This window comes from Oryzias latipes, chromosome 7 (assembly GCF_002234675.1).
Source record: "Oryzias latipes chromosome 7, ASM223467v1".
NCBI lineage: Eukaryota > Metazoa > Chordata > Actinopteri > Beloniformes > Adrianichthyidae > Oryzias > Oryzias latipes.
Window position 1 is genome coordinate 17,005,585 of NC_019865.2, and position 22,561 is coordinate 17,028,145.

General features: G+C 37.9%; 3 protein-coding genes across 3 annotated transcripts; 2 read left to right on the forward strand and 1 right to left on the reverse strand.

Annotated features, from left to right (window-relative positions):
* Positions 1–852: 852 nt before the first annotated feature.
* On the forward strand, positions 853–10,768 carry nr2c2 (nuclear receptor subfamily 2 group C member 2). Its single transcript, XM_023956689.1, has 15 exons — positions 853–1,034; positions 3,084–3,168; positions 3,303–3,398; positions 3,520–3,720; positions 3,848–3,953; positions 4,089–4,268; positions 5,149–5,305; positions 5,395–5,485; positions 5,606–5,751; positions 5,912–6,089; positions 6,213–6,334; positions 6,433–6,572; positions 6,960–7,097; positions 7,211–7,316; positions 8,568–10,768. Exons 2-15 carry the CDS (start codon positions 3,109–3,111, stop codon positions 8,740–8,742), a joined length of 1,896 nt encoding a protein of 631 aa, XP_023812457.1. The 5' UTR covers positions 853–1,034; positions 3,084–3,108; the 3' UTR covers positions 8,743–10,768.
* Positions 10,769–11,263: 495 nt separating this feature from the next.
* Positions 11,264–13,162, forward strand: mrps25 (mitochondrial ribosomal protein S25). The gene is made up of 4 exons (XM_004070538.4): positions 11,264–11,482; positions 11,831–11,937; positions 12,028–12,115; positions 12,709–13,162. The coding sequence occupies exons 1-4, from the start codon at positions 11,349–11,351 to the stop codon at positions 12,896–12,898; spliced, it is 519 nt and encodes a 172-aa protein (XP_004070586.1). The 5' UTR covers positions 11,264–11,348; the 3' UTR covers positions 12,899–13,162.
* Positions 13,163–13,843: 681 nt separating this feature from the next.
* Positions 13,844–22,214, reverse strand: rbsn (rabenosyn, RAB effector). Its single transcript, XM_004070777.4, has 12 exons — positions 22,089–22,214; positions 19,990–20,262; positions 19,621–19,755; positions 19,438–19,538; positions 19,321–19,366; positions 19,072–19,233; positions 18,718–18,980; positions 18,544–18,614; positions 16,990–17,076; positions 16,795–16,897; positions 16,540–16,644; positions 13,844–16,454 (listed from the first exon to the last, which is right to left on the reverse strand). The coding sequence occupies exons 2-12, from the start codon at positions 20,150–20,152 to the stop codon at positions 15,357–15,359; spliced, it is 2,334 nt and encodes a 777-aa protein (XP_004070825.1). The 5' UTR covers positions 20,153–20,262; positions 22,089–22,214; the 3' UTR covers positions 13,844–15,356.
* Between the last annotated feature and the right edge of the window lie 347 nt (positions 22,215–22,561).

Genomic DNA, 22,561 nt, shown 5'->3' on the forward strand with positions numbered 1-22,561 from the left:
AAAGACATATCACACCAAAAGGAGAAATATTTTGGAACAACCTTTTAAATGATATAAATTGGAAAAAAGCTTGGTTATTGCCAGATACATTTTGTATAAATAACAAAGTTAAAGAAATACACAAAAAAATTCTACATAACATTTACCCCACAAATATGTTTATATCCAAATTCTCAAATATAGAAAATAATTGTAGTTTTTGTATTGATTTCCCTGAATCAGTTCTTCATCTTTTCTACTTTTGTAAACTTTCCCTTGAATTTTGGAACCAATTAGAATGCTTTGTAAACAGCAAATTTAACTGTAACGTTGCTTTAAATTTGAAACAAATAGTTGCATATTTTAATTCGGATGATAAAAAAGTAGAAAAAAGTATTAATTTGTTACTTCTCCTTTCCAAATTTTACATTCATAAGTGCAGAATAAAAAAAACAACTCCCAACTTCACCATATTTAAGTTCGAGATGCTCCAGTTTTATGAATATATAAAAAAAATTAATACACCCAAAGCAAGTAACACTGAAATAATTTGTGCTTTTTTGTTTGATAGGTAATCCCCTCCTCTAAGAAAACTTTGTATTATAAATATTATTATTATCATTATTTTGTAATCCCCTTTTATATATTTTAAGTTAATTTATTTTTCTATCAGCATATTCTATTTTGGATATATTTCTGATTATTTTATTATTATTATTTTTTCTTCTTGAAATGATTCAATAGGTTTGGATTGATGACATTGACTATCACTGCTGATGCTCTGAGTCTTTGATGCTGGATTTTGTATGCTTATGCTTTGTTCAATAAAGTTGTAAAAAAAAAAAAAAAAAAAAAAAAAAAGTTGGGGAGGGGGTGTGAGGGTGGAGGAGGCACGCGGGGAAGCGAGCGTGAGGAAAGAGGGAAAAAAAAACATCACAAGTACGCTGGCGGAGAGGGGTCACGAACTATGACCTTTAACAGAGGAAAAAAACACCACAAATATATATATTTTTAAAAGGCCAACCGCCCTTATCGATGAACGGTCTTCTACTGAGGTAAGTGTCAGCTAAAACAATGAAAGGCTTTGAGGAATCTTGCACAGAGATTAGCTAATATTCGCATTAGCTTGTTGTTAGCTTGCGGATGCAGAGCTCCTTTCTGTCTGTCTCCTGCTGCCTTACATTCAGATAAGCGCATAAGCTAAGGAGACTCATTGGGTTTCTACCATGTACTAGGAGACAATATTTAGTGTTCGCCAAGACTGTCATCTAAAAGAAATCACCTTAACGAATAAAAAAAAATGACAACAGTGAGACTCAAGGATCCTGTCCAATATGTGAAGCAGCCGTAACCTGTGTTTAGCTAGCAGCGTACATTGATGAACTCGACCCTTTTACCTTTGCCATAAAGACAATTAGTTAAAATATACGAACATAATATTATTTGTCTCAGTTACATTTTCATTCATTAAAACCATCTTAGCCATAACACGTCTACTGTCTAGAAAGAAAAACGCTTTAGTATCTTAACATATCGTCTGCAGTACTGTTACTGGCTGACTTCCACAGAGTCTCCATTTTGTTCTGTGTTGTGATCTCTTCAGAGCAAAGTCATTGATTGACCTAATGTAGGGCCAATCAGTATACTATATGAAGCCGCATACTCCTCCTTTGGGCGGTTAGCCGGTGTAGTATTTCAGACATTTATCAGTCTTTGCTGACACAGTCCAATTCATACTTTATAGGTCACCTCTTTGAGCTGGTGAACTTATTCTTAAAGATTAAAAACACTTGTTTTTGAATTTTCTTTGTCATGGATTATAATCACAAATTCAGGGCTGATTTAATCTACAGCCATTAGCTGAGAATACATATAGAAATCACGCTTCACAAGTTTTCTAAAGAGTTAACAGGCTGTCAAATAATTTCTCAAAAGTCCAGTAGCTTTTGGCACACAAAGTTAAAGCAATTAAAGTAAAACACAGCTTCCTCACTTGGCATGTGTTTTGGTTCTGATTCTCTTCAAGTCTGACTGTACTAGAGCCCAGGAACCTGAAGGCCCTGAACAGTACCCTAGATGTTCGCAGGGCTGTGTTCTTAAGGATAGACTTCTTTAATGTTGTTCCTACAATCTGCAGGAAACATTCTTCCAGTTTGGGGTCACAGCTCTGTATGTTCCAGTAACCACAGGATCTTAGCTTTTTCATTCTGAGATCTTTCCCATCTAAACTTACACACCTCCAGCCCATACTTGGCACAGGTGTTTTGTAAACCGTACCAGCCACTTGGCGATGGTGTCCCATGTACACCTTGCCTACCAAAGCATTGTACACCCTGATGTTATGTGTTCACGGCGGTGTCGTTGCACAGCCAGAACCTGGAGTCTTGTCTGGTGGATCCTGGTCTCTACTGATTTGTATTTAGAGCCTGCAGCTGTACTGCCATAATCAGCGCCTCTGTGCCGTCTTTCGGTCCACATTTGTCCACATACTCGTAGGATTTTTTTAAAAATCAGCCACTGGTTCTTTTGCCTGTGGTACACACATGGAGGAGTTTGTCCTTCCATGCCTACTTTCTCCTGGCTTTCTGCTGCCTGAAGTGTTCACTAAGCTCATCATCACTTGCCATCATCTTTCTGATGTCTTCCTGTATCTTTGCTGTTTCCTCTGGAATTAAAACCTTGGCGCTTGCTAGCCCTCGCCTTCAAGACTAATTAATCCAAACGTCCCCTTCTGATATTTATTAAAATAACATTTTTGTTACTAATTACTTATATTTTTAAATATTTATGTTGGTATTTAATGTGTTGCTTTCATAAATTAGATGAAATAATTGTGTTTCTGAATAGGAGGAGAGTTAATTTAAAAAAAATCACAAAAAATAGAAAAATGTTTTATTATATATGATCAGTTTGGTCTGTGTATAACTTCTTTCCACAGTATTATCTGAAGGAATGCAGGTTTAAAGTACACAGATATGGCCTATTTTTTCATTTAGAGGTTTACAAACTATTTGTTGAACATATGTATTTATAGGAATCCTGAGTAGCATTGAGTTTTCATAAAAATATGTTGTAATTAAGTCCTGTGGTATCTGTCCAAACAGACTTCACTAATGACTTCCTGTCACCATGACGAGCAGCCTGGATCTGCTTTCTCAGCAGAGAGCAGACTCTGAACACGAGGCAGAGGTGAGTATAGAGAGGCAGAGTTTGATGGTCTGATTGGAATTAGGATAAAAATGTAGTAACAGCACTTCCATGCCCGATATGTGATCCTCATTTATCTGGATAATTTATTGAAATCCTATGTCAAACGTGTGTAGGGGGAATCTTCACCATCAGAGTCTGTGATGAGTGAGTCTCCACAGCGGTTTCAGCTCATCTCCACTGATCCTGCCTCAACACCACAGCAAATACACGTAACCACTGTCCTTCCTAATGTCAGAGATTGTCGCAATGCTACTTCAAGTTAATGTCATTCCCTTTACGAAAATATATTAAAATTACTGCAGGTGACTTGATTCCTCTTTACACTTCTAGATTCTAACTGATCAGCAGACCGGCCAGAAGATCCAGATTGTGACAGCCATGAACCCGTCCAGTGTTCCCAAACAGCAATTCATTCTGACTACGGCTGACAGTTCAGGGGCGAGCAAGGTCATCCTTGCATCACCAGAGAATCACAGCCCAAAGCAACTCATTCTCACTGCAGCAGACAGTTTAATGCCTGGAAGAATACAGGTACATTTGAATATCAATGGCATTTCTTTTATTTACAACAATATTTTCAAATATTAGACAAAGCAAACGGAAACTGTGTTAAAAGGATGTACAAGATTATTTTCTAAAGTTTCTCTGTGTTTCTCAGATTGTTACAGATCCACTATCAATGGAACGGTTGTTAAACCAGTCAGGTGATTTGAGTAGGCCGCAGCCAGTGGAATACTGCGTGGTGTGTGGGGACAAAGCTTCAGGTATTCCTTGAAGTTGCTGTAACTGAACACATGATGCTTTGCATGTGCTCTGATGAACTGATCCTGAAATCAAAGTGCAGCTCTCACTATTGGCCAAGGGAGTCCGATTTAGAGTTTTTCTTTTTTCTTTTTCAGGGCGTCACTACGGAGCCGTCAGCTGTGAGGGGTGTAAAGGTTTTTTTAAGCGCAGTGTGAGGAAGAATCTGACCTACAGCTGTCGCAGTAAGCAGGACTGCGTTATCAACAAACATCATCGTAACCGGTGCCAGTTCTGCCGTCTGAGGAAATGCCTTAAGATGGGAATGAAGACTGAATGTAAGTTTGGTTGGATTACAAAATAATGGTCTATAAACCAAATCATTTTTATTGAGACCAGGGGATGTGCCTTTAAAATACACGGGCATCTTTTATTCATTCTCACTTCCTTGCAAGCTGTCTAATTAAGTAGATGTAATTATTTTAATATTTAATAATAATTATGATGTCTCCTGCTCAGTAGAATGGTTTACTTAAAAAATGGAACAGAATTATTGATGAAACCTTGAATTAAATTACATTTAATGAATAAAGATCAAGATTTTTTTTTTCAATTCAAGCATTATGCGAGTTAATAATTTGCTTTTTTTAGGTGGATGAAATGTCTCTTTCTAAGATTTCTTTTTAGAAAGGGATATCAAAAAGTGATGAAGAGATCAGGGTTTGGGATTTAAGGTTCTGATTCTTTATGTTTTTACTCGGTTTTTGTTGTTTAAAAAGAACAAAACAAGAAAAAGTAACTTAAAATTTCGTAGTAGGAGTTTTTTAGGTCATCCAGAGATTCCAACGACATAAATAAATGGGCCAACCATAGGTTCCTAAATAACAAAAATAGTAACTCATTTAAAATGGCTGCTTAATAATCTAAGTATGGTATAGACATTTTTATGGTGTCAGATTATCAAAATCACAGCAGCTCACATCCTTTTGTTTTTTAAAAGGGTAAAAAAAAACCAATTCCTTTGGAATGTGTTCAAAAAGATGCTCAAACACACACCTTTAAGAAAATAAGTAAATCATTTTTTACAAAATAAATATGATCTTGCCTTTTTTTAACTTTAATTTTCATCTTGTGATGGACTACTTTTTAAATGTTTTTGTCAGATTTAGACTGTTCTCAGCATTTATTCATAACAATCTCCTTGCTGGTCATCTTCAGCTGTCCAGAGTGAAAGGAAGCCTATTGAAGTTGTTCCCAGAGAGAGGCATGCTAACTGTGCGGCTTCAACCCAGAAAATCTACATTCGCAAGGACCTAAACAGCCCGCTCATTGCTACACCAACCTTCATCTCTGACACTGACACAGACTGCTCCAGGTCAGTCCATATCAGAGCTCCCTCTTGTGGTTGTCTTTAAAATCTGATCAGTGCTTAAATGTTTTGGTGATGTTCTGTTCTTTGTGCAGATCCAGCCTGCTGGACCAGGGGATGCTGGTTAACATCCAGCAGCCTGTCATTCAAGCTGATGGAACTTTGCTTTTGGCAACTGACTCCAAGGTAGAGTACATGTGATTGTCTGACAGATAAAAGGGGGAGACTCAAATCTTTCATCATTGTTCTGTAGTTGGGTGTATTTTAGCTGATTAAAAATGGATCTATTGTCTGATTGATGTCTAGATGGATTCAGGGCAGGGAGACCTAGGTACACTAGCCAATGTTGTGACATCATTGGCCAACCTGAGTGACTCCCTAAAGGAAAGCCTTAACGATGGCGATACGTCAGACAGCCAACAGGAGGCCCATTCCGCCAGGGAAATTACACGGTCAGTAACCGGAGCTCAAAGTGGAGGGAGGAGTTAAATCCCCCAAGTCTTGGCTGTGCTTAATTGGCCTTATTTTATGTCTATTTATGGAAGTCATGTCATAAAACACATTTTCAACTTTGTAAAAGTCAGTTGTGTGATGTGTGTGTTTTCCATAAAGTGCCTTTGACACTCTGGCCAAAGTTTTCAGCCCACCTGAAGAAGGGCTGGAACAAAATCTGGCAGAGAAATCCCAGTGTGTCAGTGGAACCACAATCCAGCTGATTAGACGAGACCAGGAGACGCCCATCATTGAGGTGGAGGGACCATTACTCACAGATAGCCATGTCAGTTTCAAGGTGGGTCCAGGTCTTTTTCCAACTCCTGAATTAGCAGTTTTAGAATAACAATCAGAGCAATATGTAAATTCCTTCTGAAAGAGAATTGGTATTTTTCCTCTTCCATTTAATTTTTTGCTTTAGCTGACCATGCCAAGCCCCATGCCAGAGTATCTGAATGTACATTACATCTGTGAGTCGGCATCCAGACTTCTGTTCCTCTCCATGCACTGGGCACGCTCCATCCCTGCCTTCTCTGCTCTTGGGTTTGAAAAGATTTCATACATCCAAGACATTCCGTTCTGTAACAGCACTGAAATGTTTGTGCTTATATAATAGTTTTTTATATGCTTGTGTTTTTCAGTCAGGAGGCAAACACCAGTTTAGTGAGAGCTTGTTGGAATGAGCTTTTTACTCTGGGACTGGCTCAGTGTGCTCATGTGATGAACCTGTCAACTATCCTGGCAGCCATTATCAATCATCTGCAAAGCAGCATTCAGGACGGTATGGATAAAACTATTTCAAAATAAAAGTTAAAAAAAGAAACTAAAGCAAAACTTTTAGTTGCTTCTAAAAGTTTAAATTTATGGTTAAAAGTCATGGGTGCCACGTGAAGGCATTTTCAGTTCTGGTTTTTTGCTTTAAAAAAGGTTAAGATTTATAATTGTGTCACACAACAGTAGAACTCTTCAAAGTGTAATGCTTGGTGGATTGCCTTCAATAACTTTGAATTCATTTGTGAACAGAAAATCAAACTCAATTAGATTTACAAATGCAGTTTTACTAAATTTCAGTTCTGTCATATATATTTTTATTTATATATATATATATATATTATTGACCTTGGGTAGTTAGGAACTACTAAGCATTGACTCATCAATTCTTTTTCAGAAAAACTGTCTGGGGAGAGAGTGAAGCAGGTGATGGAGCACATCTGGAAGTTCCAAGAGTTCTGTAACAGCCTGACGAAGCTGGAGACCGACAGTTATGAATATGCCTACCTGAAGGCCATTGTGTTGTTCAGCCCCGGTGAGTTTGAGCCGAATTACTGGTGGAGTTACTATTAACAAAAGAAAAATACTTAACAACCCTCATTTGGATTTTATTTAGTCATTACATCTGTTACTGTTTTGATGAGTTAGATCACCCCGGTGTGGACAGCAGTGGGCAGATTGAGAAGCTGCAGGAAAAAGCTCTGATGGAGCTGCAGGACTATGTGCAGAAAACCTACCCTGATGACACATACAGGTATATATATATGAGTTCTAGATATTTATGTTGTGATATTTCCGAAAGTTGTTTTCCTGCAGACTGAAGCATTAAAAAAATATGTCAACATGTTACTGAATTAATGCTGATAACTATAATGACATTTTTATATGTTTAAATATAATCATAAACTTTCTGAATAATTTAGCAGAGTGTTGGGATCCTACAGGCCGACTGGATCTTTATTCTGTTGCAGCTGAGGCTTTAACAGGATTGTTGACCCAATAAAAACAAAGTGCACGCCATCGCAAACACATGACTGTAAAATGTGTTTCATGTATAGAAAGGAAACGTTTTTGTAAAATAATGAAAGGATATAAATACACAAAGTCATGAAGGCAATAAGGCTCCAGTGTTGTGTTTAAGGACAACTGGATTTAAACACAATCAGACTGTTTGTTCAAATGTTCAGCAACAGAAGTCTGCTTCAATGACAAACATTGCTTTGGTTCAATTTGGATAAAAAACGGGATACATTTAACCAAAATGGACTTGGAAATATTTGCCAGAAGACGACAAAAATGCATAATAATAGATTATTTAGCAGAATATCCCCGTACAACCATGGTTCCATAAAGAAGAAGCTTTTACTCTCACTCCTGTTAAAGATGTTATAGAAAAAGAACCTGTAAATTCCAGTCTGTTAGCAAATGTTGCTATAAGAAACTAAAGAGAACTTTTTATAAACATATTTATTTAAATATTTGGATAATTATTTAAATAAAACATGGACAGGCTAAAAAGTTTAATGCCAAGAAAATCCCTGCTGTGATTTTTAGTAAATCTGTCTTTCCTTAATCTCTAACAGATACTCGTAGCACTGAACATGGCTGGTTCTGCTGTTCTCTGACACACGAAAAAAACAGTTTTTGTTCTAGTCATTGACTGAACACAAATCATTTATAAATTGTTACATGTTGTTGCTCAGACTCTTTGGATACTGAAACAAATGTCTTTTTTTCAAGCAAACTCCTTTTCAAATAATCTTGCAATCAAATATGTTTTAATACTTAATTATATTTGGCAGTCTCCAATGAAATAATGACGGAATGTTATGCAATTAACAGTTATAAAATATTTAATTGGCTGCCCGGCCTTCATAAAAACTAGCATAGTTTACAAGTACAAACAAATTCCTTTTTAGAAACAGAAATGTTCTCTGCTCAGCAGATGTTGATAAACTAATAAATACAGTAGTTCTGGATATGTTAACTGGAAGTGTCTCCTCAGGCTGACACGCATCCTGACCCGACTCCCTGCACTGCGCCTCATGAACTCCAGCATCACAGAGGAGCTCTTCTTCACTGGCTTAATAGGCAACGTCTCCATAGACAGCATCATCCCTTACATCCTCAAGATGGAGACGGCCGAGTACAACAGCCAAGACTCTGACCCCGCAGAATGACCACATTCACAGCTCCACAACATTGCTATTGAAACTTTATTGATCACCTTTGCAGGTACACTCCATGTCTCTGAAGGTGTGTTGTGTCGAGCGACATCCAAAAACCCTGCAGCAGTCCTTTGTTTTTAAAAAAATGCATAATTCAGTTTAATCAATTTAATTTAAAGCATTATTAGATAGTGAACATTTGAATGAATGAGAACATCTTTGCAGCTGATGCTGTCAAAAGTACTTAAAAAAGAAATGTAATCACCTGCAGTTAAGTGTGCATATCTCTTTAAATGTAATCATTGCACTTCAGCCTCATTGCATTAACACCTGATTCATGCCTTTTAAACCTTTTAGTAAAACAAACCATAAGATGAAGATGGTTTCATAGATGTTGAAAAGCTTCTCTTTGATCCCAATTTATCAGATAATATAGAACATCATCATCATGGAAGGAAACATGCTTTTAATGCTTATGGTTCAAAGAAAGCATTTGGCCTTTTTAAAGTGAGACCAAAGTAAGTTCAGTGTAATTAAAAGCTGCAACGTTTTGTTTACAGTGGCTTTTTGCTCCTAAAGACTGTTTGAATAGAACCTGTAGAAAAAATTTCTACTGAAGTCCTGCTATGAATTAACAAATGATTCCTAATGCTGTACAAAACAAATGAATGGAACCATGAGTCTGACAGTTTGATTTTAGATCACCCTCACTTTAGGGTGGGAGGAACATTTAGGATGATGATTAAAGGAGGAAAGTAGACTCCTGCCTGTTAAAATATATGTGGGCTAAGTAAGATATTTGATCCTAGTGCTTTTAATGAACTATAAAAGTATTAAATTAGCTAGCACTTTCATTGTATTGCTTTTCAGTTTTGGCCTATTTTCAAAGACTGAAAACAAGATTTTTTTTGTGTGCTCATGTGTTTGATGCGGTACCTGCGTTTATTTTTGTATCATGCTCTTAAGTTGGCTGTGCAATCACCGTATCACTTTTTCCCCTATTGACAATCATTTGTTGTTTTCCTCTGACATATAGGTATCATGAATGTGTTAGCATTTTCTATTTCAAAGGCAAATATTTCTATTAAGAAACATTCTAAAGATTTCTGCTCAGAAGCCTTTTTTTTCTGTATGTAGCCCCGCTACTGTTTGCATTCTAGTGCACAATAATCAGCTTGAGCATTCAGGCTGACTAAACCTTTGTGTTGTTTATGTTTTGTGCTGTCATTAGCTTTTTGCATACAAAGTGTACTTAAAGTACTTTAGGGCAGGATTCCCGGGTTATTAGTTTAAAGAAAAGAGGAGAAGTAAGGCTTTGGGGAAAGCCAGCCTTGACTGTATTGATGTCTTGAAGACAGTATAGAGATATGCATCGGCTTTTCCTCAGGAGGAATGATTAAGAAGTCATTGCAAAAAACAACAAAAAAAGAAACATCTTAAATGGATGTACATAAGTAAACCAGAATCTTGTTTAGTGAAATTAATGTGAGTTGTATTATTAGGGTTTAAAACCTTAACAGAACGTTTGTTAAAGCACTATTGTGGAATGACATTTGTTTGTGTAACTTTGTTGAACGGAGTGCATGTTTTTAAGCAGGGTTTTTACAGTCCGTCAGCCCTTATAAGGATCATTGTTATTGTTTTTATAGTACATTGCAATGCATGAAAGAGTTGCTTAAGTACATTAAATGCAGTATGAAACATGTCTGTTTAAATGTTATGGCTTAAGTCTATTTACAATGAGCCGCTCTGACATTAGGATCTTGGAGCATTTTTACTCCTTTTCTTTTGTATTGAAAACCTTACTAACATTTTATACTGTGCAGTTATTCCCTGTTTTTGCAGAAATGTTTGTGTTTCAATTTTTAGACTGAGAATTTCCAACAGCATTCTCAGCTGACCCGAGTTGGTTACAACCCTACATTCTACCTCAGATAGAAATCTAATGTATTAATAATGAATGAGCTCCTCTGTCAGCATTCCCTGATGCCAGCTTCTCTGAAGCCACAACAAAATAAACAGTTCTTCATTAAATATACCATGACTCACCTTCTTTGTGGAGCATATTATTTATTTTCATCATCAGTTAACAATGCAGTCATAATAATTACAATTTAATGTATGTCCAGGATGCAACATACAGTATCTTGTAGTGTGTTATTTAAGGGGTTGATTACAGGCCCCATGATTAGGATTTTGGTAAAGCAATATTTTATTTTTGTAGATTTTTCTTTTCATTTCCTTTTTAATTTAACTGACAGGCCTATTTTTTCTTTCAGGCCTTATTTTAAATAATAATTATTATTTGGGTTAACGTATTTAAAACTAAATACAATTAAATTATTAAATACATTTTTTTAATTGATTAAAATTTAACTTTCACAAAAAGTTAATTTTAAATTAGATGTTTTTAGAAAGCAATAAAAATGTCTAATTTATTGTAATACATAAAAGTTGATTGTTTATAGAGGACAAACTTATCTGCAGCTCTGATTAAACCCTAGCTCCCAGCGGCGCATACGTCTGACGTAATCAAAGCGCGTCATAATACAGTGTGCCTTCCTGGCTCACGCAGACAAGTATTGACCGTATTGTAAAAGCTAAACAAGTATACAGAAATGCCTATGAAAGGAAGGTTTCCGATCAGGAGGACCCTTGATTACCTCCAGAAAGGTGATATTATTTTCAAAAACAGAGTGAAGATTATGACGGTGAATTATAACACACAAGGAGAGCTCAGCGAAGGAGCAAGGTCAGTGCTACAAGCTAACGGCTCCACTTCTTAAACTGACAGAGGACCAATACAATATTTACCCATCATGTGGAAAAAATGCTGCTGCAATGGCCTAGATTCGGTGTAGGCTATATAAAGATTATCATGTCATTCTATTGGTGGGTTCATAATGTAAATTCAACAACACAGTCCTTTACTTTGTTGGGAGAGTTAATATTAACTCAAAACATCAATAGAATGTTAGTGTTTCTTAGTCTCGGTCGTATTATTTCAAAATAGAATAATGAAGGGAAAATTTACATGTGCAGGTATAAATTCCACTCATCTAAATCATTTAAATATGTTCTTTTCTGCTTTGTTTTGCAGAAAGTTTGTGTTCTTCAATGTCCCCCAGATTCAGTACAAAAACCCTTGGGTCCAAATAATGATGTTCAAAAACATGACGCCCTCGCCTTTTTTGAAGTTCTACCTGGGTGTGTATTCCTGTGAGATGTCAGTAATGGGATACCTGGTATTTATTATTGTTATTATTATTTATTAAACTCTTTTGCAATTCTGTACAGATGATGGGGAGCAGGTGCTGGTGGATGTGGAGGGGAGGGATCACAAGCAAATTTCACAGCATGTAAAGAAGATTTTGGGTAAATCAGAGTAAGTGTTACTCACAGGATCAACATACTGAATTTTTTTAGTGTTTGTGACAGAGAAAAAAATACCCCTTTAACATCAATGATTGCTTCTTTCTTTTGATGTTCTTCCTGAACCTCATCAAAACTTCACTACTTGTTAAGTGTAAGAAATGGAGGTGTAACAATTCAAATTCAAAGTGTTTCCGCACATTAGACTGTGATCCTTTTTTGCTGCCATCTCATGTGTGTTGTCGGCTGTGATGCACTTGGTCGTTTTTACATCATGGATAGATAGATTTGCTTTTATTGTCATTGTCCATTGTACAATGAAATTGTATAGTAAAAGTAAAGTAAAGTTTTTTGGTCACCTTCTTCCTCATCAACAACATGCAGAGGCTGCAACCTCACAGATCTAATCAATTTATTTCATTTTGGAACAATTTTATAATGCTATATAGGTCGATTTGATTTGATTAACAACTTACCTCAGACAGAATGATCTGGTTGGATCGTAGGAATATCAATCTAATAAGTCACTGAATCGATACACCCCTGTCAACTGCTAACAAGAGTAGATAAACCAGTGTGTGTGTGTGTTCTTTTTTTCTTCAACAGAGATGTGTTATACGCTGAGGCTCAAGCCAGGATGCAGGCCTCCAACCCAGCAAACTTTGGCCCGAAGAAGTACTGTCTAAGGGAGTGCATCTGTGAGGTGGAGGGCCAGGTGCCGTGTCCTGGCACAACCCCACTACCCAAAGAGATGACCGGCAAATATCGTGCTAAGATGGCAGAGTCACAAGAATAAGAGACAGAAAAGGACGACAGACTCTTTTTTTTTTTTTTTTTTTTTACGTTGGACTATATTCTGGTGTTGATGTCAAAGATTGATTTTTTATTTCATTTTGAAAGCTCTGGAATCGGCTCCAGTCTAGAGCTGCAGGAATCTGCCAACAAAGAACCCCGTTCTTTTTACTCCATTTATCCATCATCCATCCATCCTGTAGTTTTACACCAAACTGCTCTGACTCAGAGCTGGATTCTGAATAAACTGAGATTACTTTCAAACAAAGGTTAAAATTTTTTTTTTTTTGCTTTGTTAAAAATATTCATTTAAAAATGTTTAGCCTAATTAAAATCTACAGTAAAGAGAGATGAGCCAAAAAGGTTCAAAACCACTAAATGTAAAAGAAATAAAAAACAAATTCAATGGGACATCTGATATCAATTCAGGTGAACATTTTCCTGAACTCTTGGTTTACAAGATAAAGGTACACATAATGGTTCCTTTCACTCTAACAAAAAAAAGCTCTCATGTGTGAGTAGAAAGGTCAGGACTTAGGTGTCCAAGAAAAAAGCCTGATTCACCAAACTAAACCGAACCTACAGCTTAGTGAGCCAAAAGTGGAAGAAGTCCCAAAACTAAAAAACAGTTTCTGTTCTGGCTGCATTGGGGGGTGGAACCTCAGTTTTAACCCTTGTGCTATTTTAGATGACCCCACCCTTGCATTGACGTGTTATTCCTATCATGATAAAGGTGGAAAGATTTCATGTAATCCATGGACACCAGTGAAGATAACAAATCATTGAAGAAAAAAGGTTCAGCGCACTTTCTTGTGGGTCTAGATGACCCAACTCCCAATGTTAAAGTGCCTAGGATAGCACAAGGGTTTTTATGACTTCTAATCACCACATATTTTATAAAGTTATATAGAAAAAGACACAATAATGGAAGAAAAATTAGGCTCTTACATCATTGACAATATTGTTTTTATTAGTGCCAGGATGACAATTTCTAAAGATGAACATCAGATGGTTATTGTGCAGACAATCTTAAACGCAGAGATGCCATTTCCATAACTAAAATAAACTAACAAATACTGAAAAAGCTTGCTGAGAAACTCACTAAATCATATCAAATTCCACTTAATTTGCGTGTGGTAGATGCCTCGAAAGAGCAGAGCAGGAAGATGCTATCATGTCGGTTTCTTAACACCGGTGGACTGAACTGACATAAAAAAAAAATTTGAGTTCGGTTAGAGTGAGCAGCACTGATCCAAAATACTTGCTGGCATTCATGTAGTGTTAGTATTTATCAGCTGGAAAAAGGTTGAAGCTGTTCATCATTTGAACAGTTAGACTCAAATATGAATGGGTTCTTCTTGAATTGAGCATGTCAATGTTTACCCAGTAACTGAGCTGCTCTTTGAATGTATTCCATTAACCATTGAACAGATACATCACAAAAACATCAGAACTGACAACACACAGCCAGAATGACATTTTTTAACAGATGTGTTCAACCTGCACATTAAAAAAAACCAAGAGGACTACTTTAAGACACTTAAAAATGTGATGGCCATTTGCAGACCTGTGTGCTTGCACAAACACCAACAGTTTCTTGGCTCTCAGTGGAATCACATGCATTTTTATGCTTACAAACGAGACTTTAAATGATGGAAACAAATCCAAAATGAATCCATTTAAACCTTTTAGTCTCTTCATGTTAGCCATCAAGGTTTTTAAGTTTTTAAATTTAGTTGTATTTATCAAAAAAAAGAGAAAAGAAATTACACGTGACGCCAAAGTTACATTCATTGGAATTTCTCTTAGGGGGCGGGGCTGAGTGCTGAAGTCAAGTGTTTGAATCCACTTTGAACATGAACACCTACATTTTGATCAGAGCTTTATTCAAAAACAAAACTTTGTTCACATATTTATTACCTAGTTAGCAAATACTTTGTTCTAGTGATAATCACATTGTAGTGTAAATAGTTATGGAAGTTGCAGTTGGTTAACATTGTGGAAATTTTTTAGTACTTACTAAAACTTCAAAAGTGTTCATCTTTGATCCAAAAGTGTTTTCCAAAGTGCAATTAATCCTTCAACTGGAGGAAAGCTCTTATAAAAAAAAAAAAAACGCTTTGCTAAAGTTTCTATCGTTAAAGTTTTTTTTTTTTGTTGCAAAAGATTTAAATCAAACCTTAATAATTCTTGAAGAGAACACAGATTAAACTCAGACTGGCTTCTGGATTTGACCTTAATTCAGATGTTTGTGTTTTTAGCATGCCTGTACAAATGAGCGTTACCTTTCAGTGCTAAACCATGTGCACGCTGGAGCAGATTCCAGCTCAGGAAACCATTTGTACTCTAATGTAATTGAATTAAGAGAATTTCTCTGTGTATTTGATAAACCTAATCCAAAGTAACGTTAGTGGGTTAATGACTCATCTATAGTGACTTGGTTTGAAGCAGGTGTTTGAGAGTCAGTGCTTCTTTTTCTTCTGCTCCTGCAGGGTGCGCTGCAGCTCTCTCAAGTTTTCCGACAGGAGCTCGACTTCGTCCAGACGGCCGTTGAGCTTTGCGTCGAAGATGTAGGCCCTAATATTGTCGATCTGCTGCAGCAACAGCTCTTCTTCTATCATGTCCACGTCAGGCAAGTCGTCGTCGTCCTCCCCATCAAAAGGGTTGGTGGAGACGTCGGGCGAATTCCCAGGAGCCTCCATGAAAGGATTATTCCCATCTGCGTTGTCCTCCTCAAAAGGGTTCCCCAGAGCAGTGTCAGGCTGTTTCGCCTCCTCTGAATCTGCATCTTCTTCGAACGGGTTGTATTCGTTCTTACCATTTGTTACCCCACTGCGCTCCCTCTTGATGTCCTCAAAGAAGGGGTTAGAAGAGTCCTCCTCAGTGGGAGTAAGCTCCTCTTCTTCAAATGGGTTTAAAGGGCTGCTGCTTTTGGTTTCTCCACCAGGGGGAGTTATATGACCTCCCAGGCTCCTCAGTCTGGGTGGGGAGTCCTCTTGGGATGTTAGGGTTAGCAGCTCTGTGACAGCAAGGGCACTTGTTTCAGCTATAGGAGTTAAGATATCGTCTGCCGTGCCCTCGTCTTCCTTCCAGCCTCCCGCCTGGCTGATATCCAAAGAGGGCTCCCAGTTGATGGAGGGCTGGGTGGAGCTGACAGTGGAACCCCAATGCCTCCTATCTTCCATTTCCTGGGCCTCAAGGCGCTGGAGCTCCCCTTGCTGCAAGCTTTCCTCTTTTGCCAGCTTCTCTGAGAGCACGATGGCAATGCAGGTCTGCTGCTGGTCATATTCGTCTTGCAGCTGACGCAGGTTCTCCTCCAACATGGCTACCTCGTCGGCTTTCTGGGCCTCGCGTGCCTGACGAAGGAACGACTGAATGTTCTGGATCTGTTGCAGAAGGGGGTCTTCCAGCTCGCTCCGTGAATGGACGGACTCTGCGGAGGGCAACCAACCGCTGGCTTTGGTCATGCGTTGGGCTCTCCGGGCCTGAGGCAGCTCGCCATTAGCAGGAGAACAGATTTTTTCAGCCTCCTGCCTCCTCTTCAGAGCCTCCTGGGCAGCCTGTTCAGCACATGAGAGATTTTAAGGAGCTTCATTCAGCAGCAGGAAACATGCATAAAAATCAGGAGCTGTTACTGGATCTCACCAGTCTCTCTTGCTGGAGTCTCCGCTCCTGTTCTTGTTTCCTCTTTTTTTTCAGCTCTTCATATTTCTCCTTAGTGGGTAAAGACATCAGTCCCAACAGTTTCTCCTAAAAGAGGAAAAACAAAACAGCCAAATCAAGACTACAGGATGTTTATTCTGAAAATGTTGTTCTAAAGCAACTGGTTTTTGTAATATCCTAAAAGACTTTTTGGTCAAATGTTGTGTCTCACTAGGTTTAGCTCAAAGATGTAATCACCTGGACAAAGAGTGTAGCAGAGTAGCGGATCATCTTCTGCAGCTGTAGCGCCTTTGGGTGGGGTGGGGGTTCATCTTTAAGCCCAAGTGTTAAAATCTTCTTACTGACAATAAAAAGAGCTCAAATAAACACACACACAGAAAAAACAAACATTTGTGCTCCACAATGGAGGCATCCTTTCAGACTGACACATACCTCAGAGCATCGATTAATTCGTAGTATTTCTGCACCTCCAGTCTTAGTCCACCAGCAGTGTCCAGGTTGTACGTGGTTTCTCCGGCGCTTTAAAAGTTAAAAAGTCAGAATATGTGTTAAATGCAAAGTCACGTACCTGTACACAAATATGTCATTTTTTTTAACCCTTGTGCTATCCTAGGCACTTTAACATTGGGAGTTGGGTCATCTAGACCCACTAGACAGTGCTCTGAACCTTTTTTCTTCAATGATTTGTGATCTTCACTGGTGTCCATGGATTACATGAAATCTTTCCAACTTTGTCATGGTAGGGAGAACACGTCAATGTAAGGGTGGGGTCATCTAAGATAGCACAAGGGTTAAAAAATCCAAAACGTCTGAACAACAATGATTTTTGGTTGTGGTTTAGTTTGTTTAAAGCCCCACTCCTATAAAATGTGTGTTTTTACTGTGTTTTTGTATCATTTTGTCTTATGATGGAGAACATATATTAGTAAAATGAAGCTTAAAATAGCATTTGTGATTATTGTTTTATTCAAATTGTTGTGAATCTGTAGCAGACAAAAAAAAGGGCGTATTTGTGACAGAAAATATCCTGGGCGGGTTACAAGCTCCCTGCTCTGGTCCTTTCTGATGCACTTGTAGACGACTAGATCCGTGTACCTCTATGTTTTCCTCCTCTGAGCTGCCATCCGGCCCGAAACTGTACGGCTGGATGGCTTCAATATTGCTCGCCATTTTTGTTGTGGCTGTGATGGGTTCTAAGTTAGTGGGAGAGCGTGTAAATACAGAACTCTCAGTTATGGGTGATGGGTAGTGGGTGTGGGGTTGCTCCGTACCAACAGTCTTGCCCAAAACTCAGCGGTAAATTTCTAATGGACTAATTACTACCGCTCTGCAGAAATTAAGTCCTAGAAAACGACAGTTTTTTTTTATTTTGCCTAAATGGCAGAATCATAATTAAAAGACCACTGAATACGCTTTTAGCATAGATCAAGAGATGATGACAACATTGGGTGAGCTATGGTACTCTCCGGGGAAGCAGGTGTTTAAAAGAAACTTCTGCTTTTGGGAATCTGCAAACGGCAAATGCTGCGGAGGACTCTGACAGAGGCAAACAAAACTTTTCCATTCTCTGGGATGAAGATTTGCTATTGTGCTTCACTTCAGTTGACAATTGCATGACTTTGAAAATGTTATTTGCTGTCAGAGAGTTCACATTTGTGTGAACGTACAAGGGAATACAGAATTTAATGACTTCAAGGTTGCAGAGTTCTGCATTTATAATCTTTCCTTCACTGGTTTTGAGAGAGGGAGCTGGGATGCTAAAAACTCTAAGTAGTTATGAAGAGCAGAGACCTGGCAGAACTAGGCAACTTTGTCTGGGTTCATCATTTTAATGCACAATCCAAAATAGTTATTGCTGATCTTTATCTGAGGTTACACTCACTAATTACAAGTACCCAGTATGGTATTATGAATATTTCTACACTAGTTAGAAAAGAAAAAAAAAACTTGTACACAAAACTGTAGGAACTTTTGAATCCTGCTTACTTTAGAGATTCAGCCATTCGAATATAGTCAGGAGCTTTTTCATCCACCTTCACCATGCACATCATCAACCTCTGTCAGAAAAAAAGACTTTATTATAAGCAACTCCCACCCCATGACAAAAGATGAAAGAAAGATCAAAACACAATGGTTTTAACCCATAATAATCAAACTAACCTCATAAAGTTTCACTATGTCTGGAATGTTGTCCTTCTCGTCTAACTTTTGCTGTTTCTTCAGCAGCGTGTCCATACAGTGGTGACAGCAGCGGATCTTCTCGTCATCCTTTTCCTCCAGCATTGAGGTAACACTGCTCAAGCTGCTGATACTGCCTCTGCGCGAGCCCATACCACTGCTGCCACCTCCAGCAGGGAGAGTCTGGGTCTGGCCGGGACTTCCAGGGACACACAGAGCCTCCCGAGTCCCGTAAATGAGCTTCTCTGTAACAAGATGAAAGACATCTGGAAATGAGACACCTCTGATCCCACCTGAGTGCAGAAGTCTGTACTTCTGAGGCATTTTGATGCATACGGGCCAAAGGTAGGGGGACGAACTCCATGCATCTTCGGCACATGATGGAGCCACAGAGGCGACAGTGGTGCCGCCTGTTGCGGATGTTGAACTTGTTTCCGCAGTCGGGGCAGAACGGGACATCAGAGTCATTTACCCAAGACACCACGGACTTCTCGATCGCTACAGAGAAGAATAAAAACTCAGAACTCAAAAAGATTTCATTCTTAATGTTTAGACCAAAGAACCAATAAGCAAATAGTAACACACCTCTGATCTTAGCCGAGTCGGAGTTGACTCTGTCAAATGACGTCAACTGAAACATCAAATCGGAAAGTTAGATCAAATGTCCCAGCCATAAGGAGAATGATGCTTTTGAGGGCGTACCTTCTCCAGTCTAATGATGAGCTTGTTGACTTCAATGACATAGTGATCTATTCTGGCAGCACGATGTTTCTTAAAGATATCCAGGTGACTTCTTGTTGCTCCTATTAGAGTAAACAAAAACAATTCCAACAAATAAAAAACACGAAAAATACATGTGCTGCTCTGATATTAATACTTTCTTACCCAGTTCCTGAGGCTCCCACATATAAGGATCCACTCCACCATAGTAGAAAGACTCATAACTGCCCGTGTCGAGCCTGTCCTCTCCATCTCTCTTTAAAAGTTTATCTTTGGCTTTTTTTGCCTTCTGAACCAAACCTGAATCACACAGAAAGGTAACAAAATATTGTAAATTCACATAAGATATCTTTTTTTTTTTAAAGTATGACAATTGTTAAGGAAAGCTGGATTTTTTCAAATGTTAGATAGAAAGAAACACCAACTCCAAACAGCTACATTTAAGCTTATTAGCTGGATTGTCATATTGCAAAAAAGGGAATTTTATTACGTTTTTTCTTTTTTTCTGAAGCTGAATTCTGACTCGACCCTTACTTTTGAGCTGGCCTCGGACATGCCGGTCATCCCCTGAGTGCTCCTCCTCATAGTGGCCTTGGAGTTGGTAGAAAGACTGCAGGTCCTTCAGGCACAATGGGCAAAGGAAGCCCTCTTTTACTTCACCTGTGCCCTCGAAGGGGGGTGGGTAGCTGGAGGCCATGATGAGAGCTGGAAGCCTTGTTGTTTACCAGAAAGTGAAGGGCGGCATAATGAAGCTTCAACCCGCTGGTCACAATGTGTACAATGTTAGCCTCCTTAGCTTCATGATTCCTGAAAAATGTAAAGAGTGAACAGAAAGACAAAGCAGACTGAGGTTACACATAACTTCAGGCTTAATTGTGAAATCTCAGATATTTACAGTTAGGACTGAAAGTGGTTTTAGCTTAGTCAAAAAACAAAAATTAATGTAAAAAAGCGTTTAATTGCAATACTGTAAAAAGTCATTGTAATAACAAAGTCACCCTTATCCAACTGAAATGAGAGCTGCAATAGGAGGGCCACTGACTGCAAAAAAGATCCCAACTGATGACTATGAAAGGTTGAAGAGGTTTAAAGGCAGTGGCTCATATTAACTACCCTTGCACTAATCATTTGTGTACAATCATCAGGAGTGCACAACCGTCACAAAGCCCTCTTCTCTGTCGGTAACACAAAGCTACAAGCCTGGCCGCACTGCTCCTAGCATGTGTCTCTTAGCAGCCGGACACACGGAGAAAGCAGTGACGTCATCGCCCCGCCTCCCCTCTGGAAATGCTAAGTCGAATTGAATTATGCGACAGTATTCGCAGGGTGGATGTTAAAATGAAAATGCAATCCCCTCTTTGCATTTTCGTTTTAATTACGACACAGAATAACCGGTTTTTAAGTAGAAAATGAAAAAGCATTTTGAAGTATTGAATTTTCATTTTAATTTGGAGTCATTTGATGCAGTTACATTATGAAAATGAAAAAGCATTTCTGTTAATCCATTTTAATTCTCAAATTAGACATTTCTAAATGAATTTTGCTACACATTTACCAGAGAACCTTTTGAAAATGAGATGTCAAATACCATTTACATTATCATTTTAATTAAGTGACAGAAAAAGCGGTGTTGAAGAAGAAAAGGAAAAAGCATTTTGAAGGATTGCTTTTTCATTTTAATTTTGAGTCAAAACATGCAGTTACATTTTGAAAATGAAAAAGCATTTCTGGTTTTGACTTTCATTTTTAATTATGCTACAAAATCGCTTCCATAATGTACAACAAACGTGTGAATGCATAGGGGAAAGAAAGACAGAAAAAAATTCAAATTCACAGAATTTATGTAGAGCCATAGTGCATCACATGACAAAACAAAAATTAACAAGGAGCCACAGAGATGTTGTTTTTTTAAGTACCTTTTTAACAATGAAATGAGTCGAAGCAGCCAGTTTTGTTGTCATTTGATTGATGTTACCATATTGCATTGGTTAAGTGTATTAGGTTTGGGGTTTGATCATTTCCTTTATGAATATGAAATGTCCCCAATAATAAAGTTAGTTGTCTTTTTAAACTAAAGTTCTGGTCCATTTCGTCATTATAACAGCCCGATTTATGCTCTGATAATGATTCATGTTTGTAATGGACGCTCTTTGATTACGTTTATTTACAGGGACTGAGATGAGCCCAAAAATCCCATCGGTCCATTTCTAATATTTATAACCAGAAGATTGTTTTAAAAATTAAATTCTGCAACTTTGAGAAAAAACGTTTTTCTTTAAATTACTATAACAAAGCATTTTTTATATTCAGAATAAAAACTTAAAATCTTGCTACACGGAAAGTTACAGCTGTGCTAGCAAGCATCCCTGTTTGACATTTCATATTAAGGTTTGCTTTAGTCTAAGGCGCGAAACGGAGGGAATTGCCAGAAGGAAAAGATCCGTGTTTTCAAATACAATGCGTTGAGTTAAAAGCAAAATTTTATACCGCTATTCCAAGCAACGAAGGAACGGTTTAGCCGTAAATGATGCTAGCATATAATGAGGGTTCGCAATCTTTACCGCTATTTTCCCTCTAATTTGCAGGCAGATCCAACAAAAACTTCATAACTAGATAAACATATAATCATATACCTTCCCCTCCAGACGAAGAAGAGTTCATATGCTGAAGTGTATCCGACAATAAGTCTGCTGTTGACAATTTTTGACAGCTCCAAAGCAGCAGATGCAGTGGCTCTGCCTTGTCATGTGATTAGTTGAAGATCTAAGGGATGATGAGAGGGACAAAAAGCACAGAAAAAACGCGAACTTACCTTTGGCAGCAGTCCAATTTCGGTTTAATGAATTCACTAAAACACACGACAAGTAAGGTAATTTTTCAGTTATTTAAATAGTCCTATCAGAAATAACATATATCTATAGTGAGTCAGAAATTATAGTTGAGGAAGAAAATGAAAATGGTTATCTGAAGTTAATTAATGTATGGACTAATATGTTAGCTAATCTTCATCGTGGAAATTTAGCAAGCTGATAAAAAATGCACTATATTAAACGGAAAATATAGCTATTCTTAATAGTCTTCATAGTAGTTAAAAAAAAAGTTTTGA

Bases quoted from the DNA above. Each gene is read 5' to 3' on its own strand.
- rbsn (XM_004070777.4), bottom strand. From the start codon at position 20,152: ATGGCCTCCAGCTACCCACCCCCCTTCGAGGGCACAGGTGAAGTAAAA. The intron at 19,234-19,320 runs GTGTGTTACTAT...TCTTCTCTGTAG, and splicing joins CGACTCGGCTAAGATCAGAG to CGATCGAGAAGTCCGTGGTG. The intron at 16,898-16,989 runs GTATGTGTCAGT...TTTTATTGTCAG, and splicing joins GAATTAATCGATGCTCTGAG to TAAGAAGATTTTAACACTTG.
- nr2c2 (XM_023956689.1), top strand. From the start codon at position 3,109: ATGACGAGCAGCCTGGATCTGCTTTCTCAGCAGAGAGCAGACTCTGAA. The intron at 5,752-5,911 runs GTCAGTAACCGG...TTTTCCATAAAG, and splicing joins TCCGCCAGGGAAATTACACG to TGCCTTTGACACTCTGGCCA. The intron at 7,098-7,210 runs GTGAGTTTGAGC...TTGATGAGTTAG, and splicing joins CATTGTGTTGTTCAGCCCCG to ATCACCCCGGTGTGGACAGC.
- mrps25 (XM_004070538.4), top strand. From the start codon at position 11,349: ATGCCTATGAAAGGAAGGTTTCCGATCAGGAGGACCCTTGATTACCTC. The intron at 11,483-11,830 runs GTCAGTGCTACA...TTTGTTTTGCAG, and splicing joins GAGCTCAGCGAAGGAGCAAG to AAAGTTTGTGTTCTTCAATG. The intron at 11,938-12,027 runs GTGTGTATTCCT...AATTCTGTACAG, and splicing joins TTTTTTGAAGTTCTACCTGG to ATGATGGGGAGCAGGTGCTG.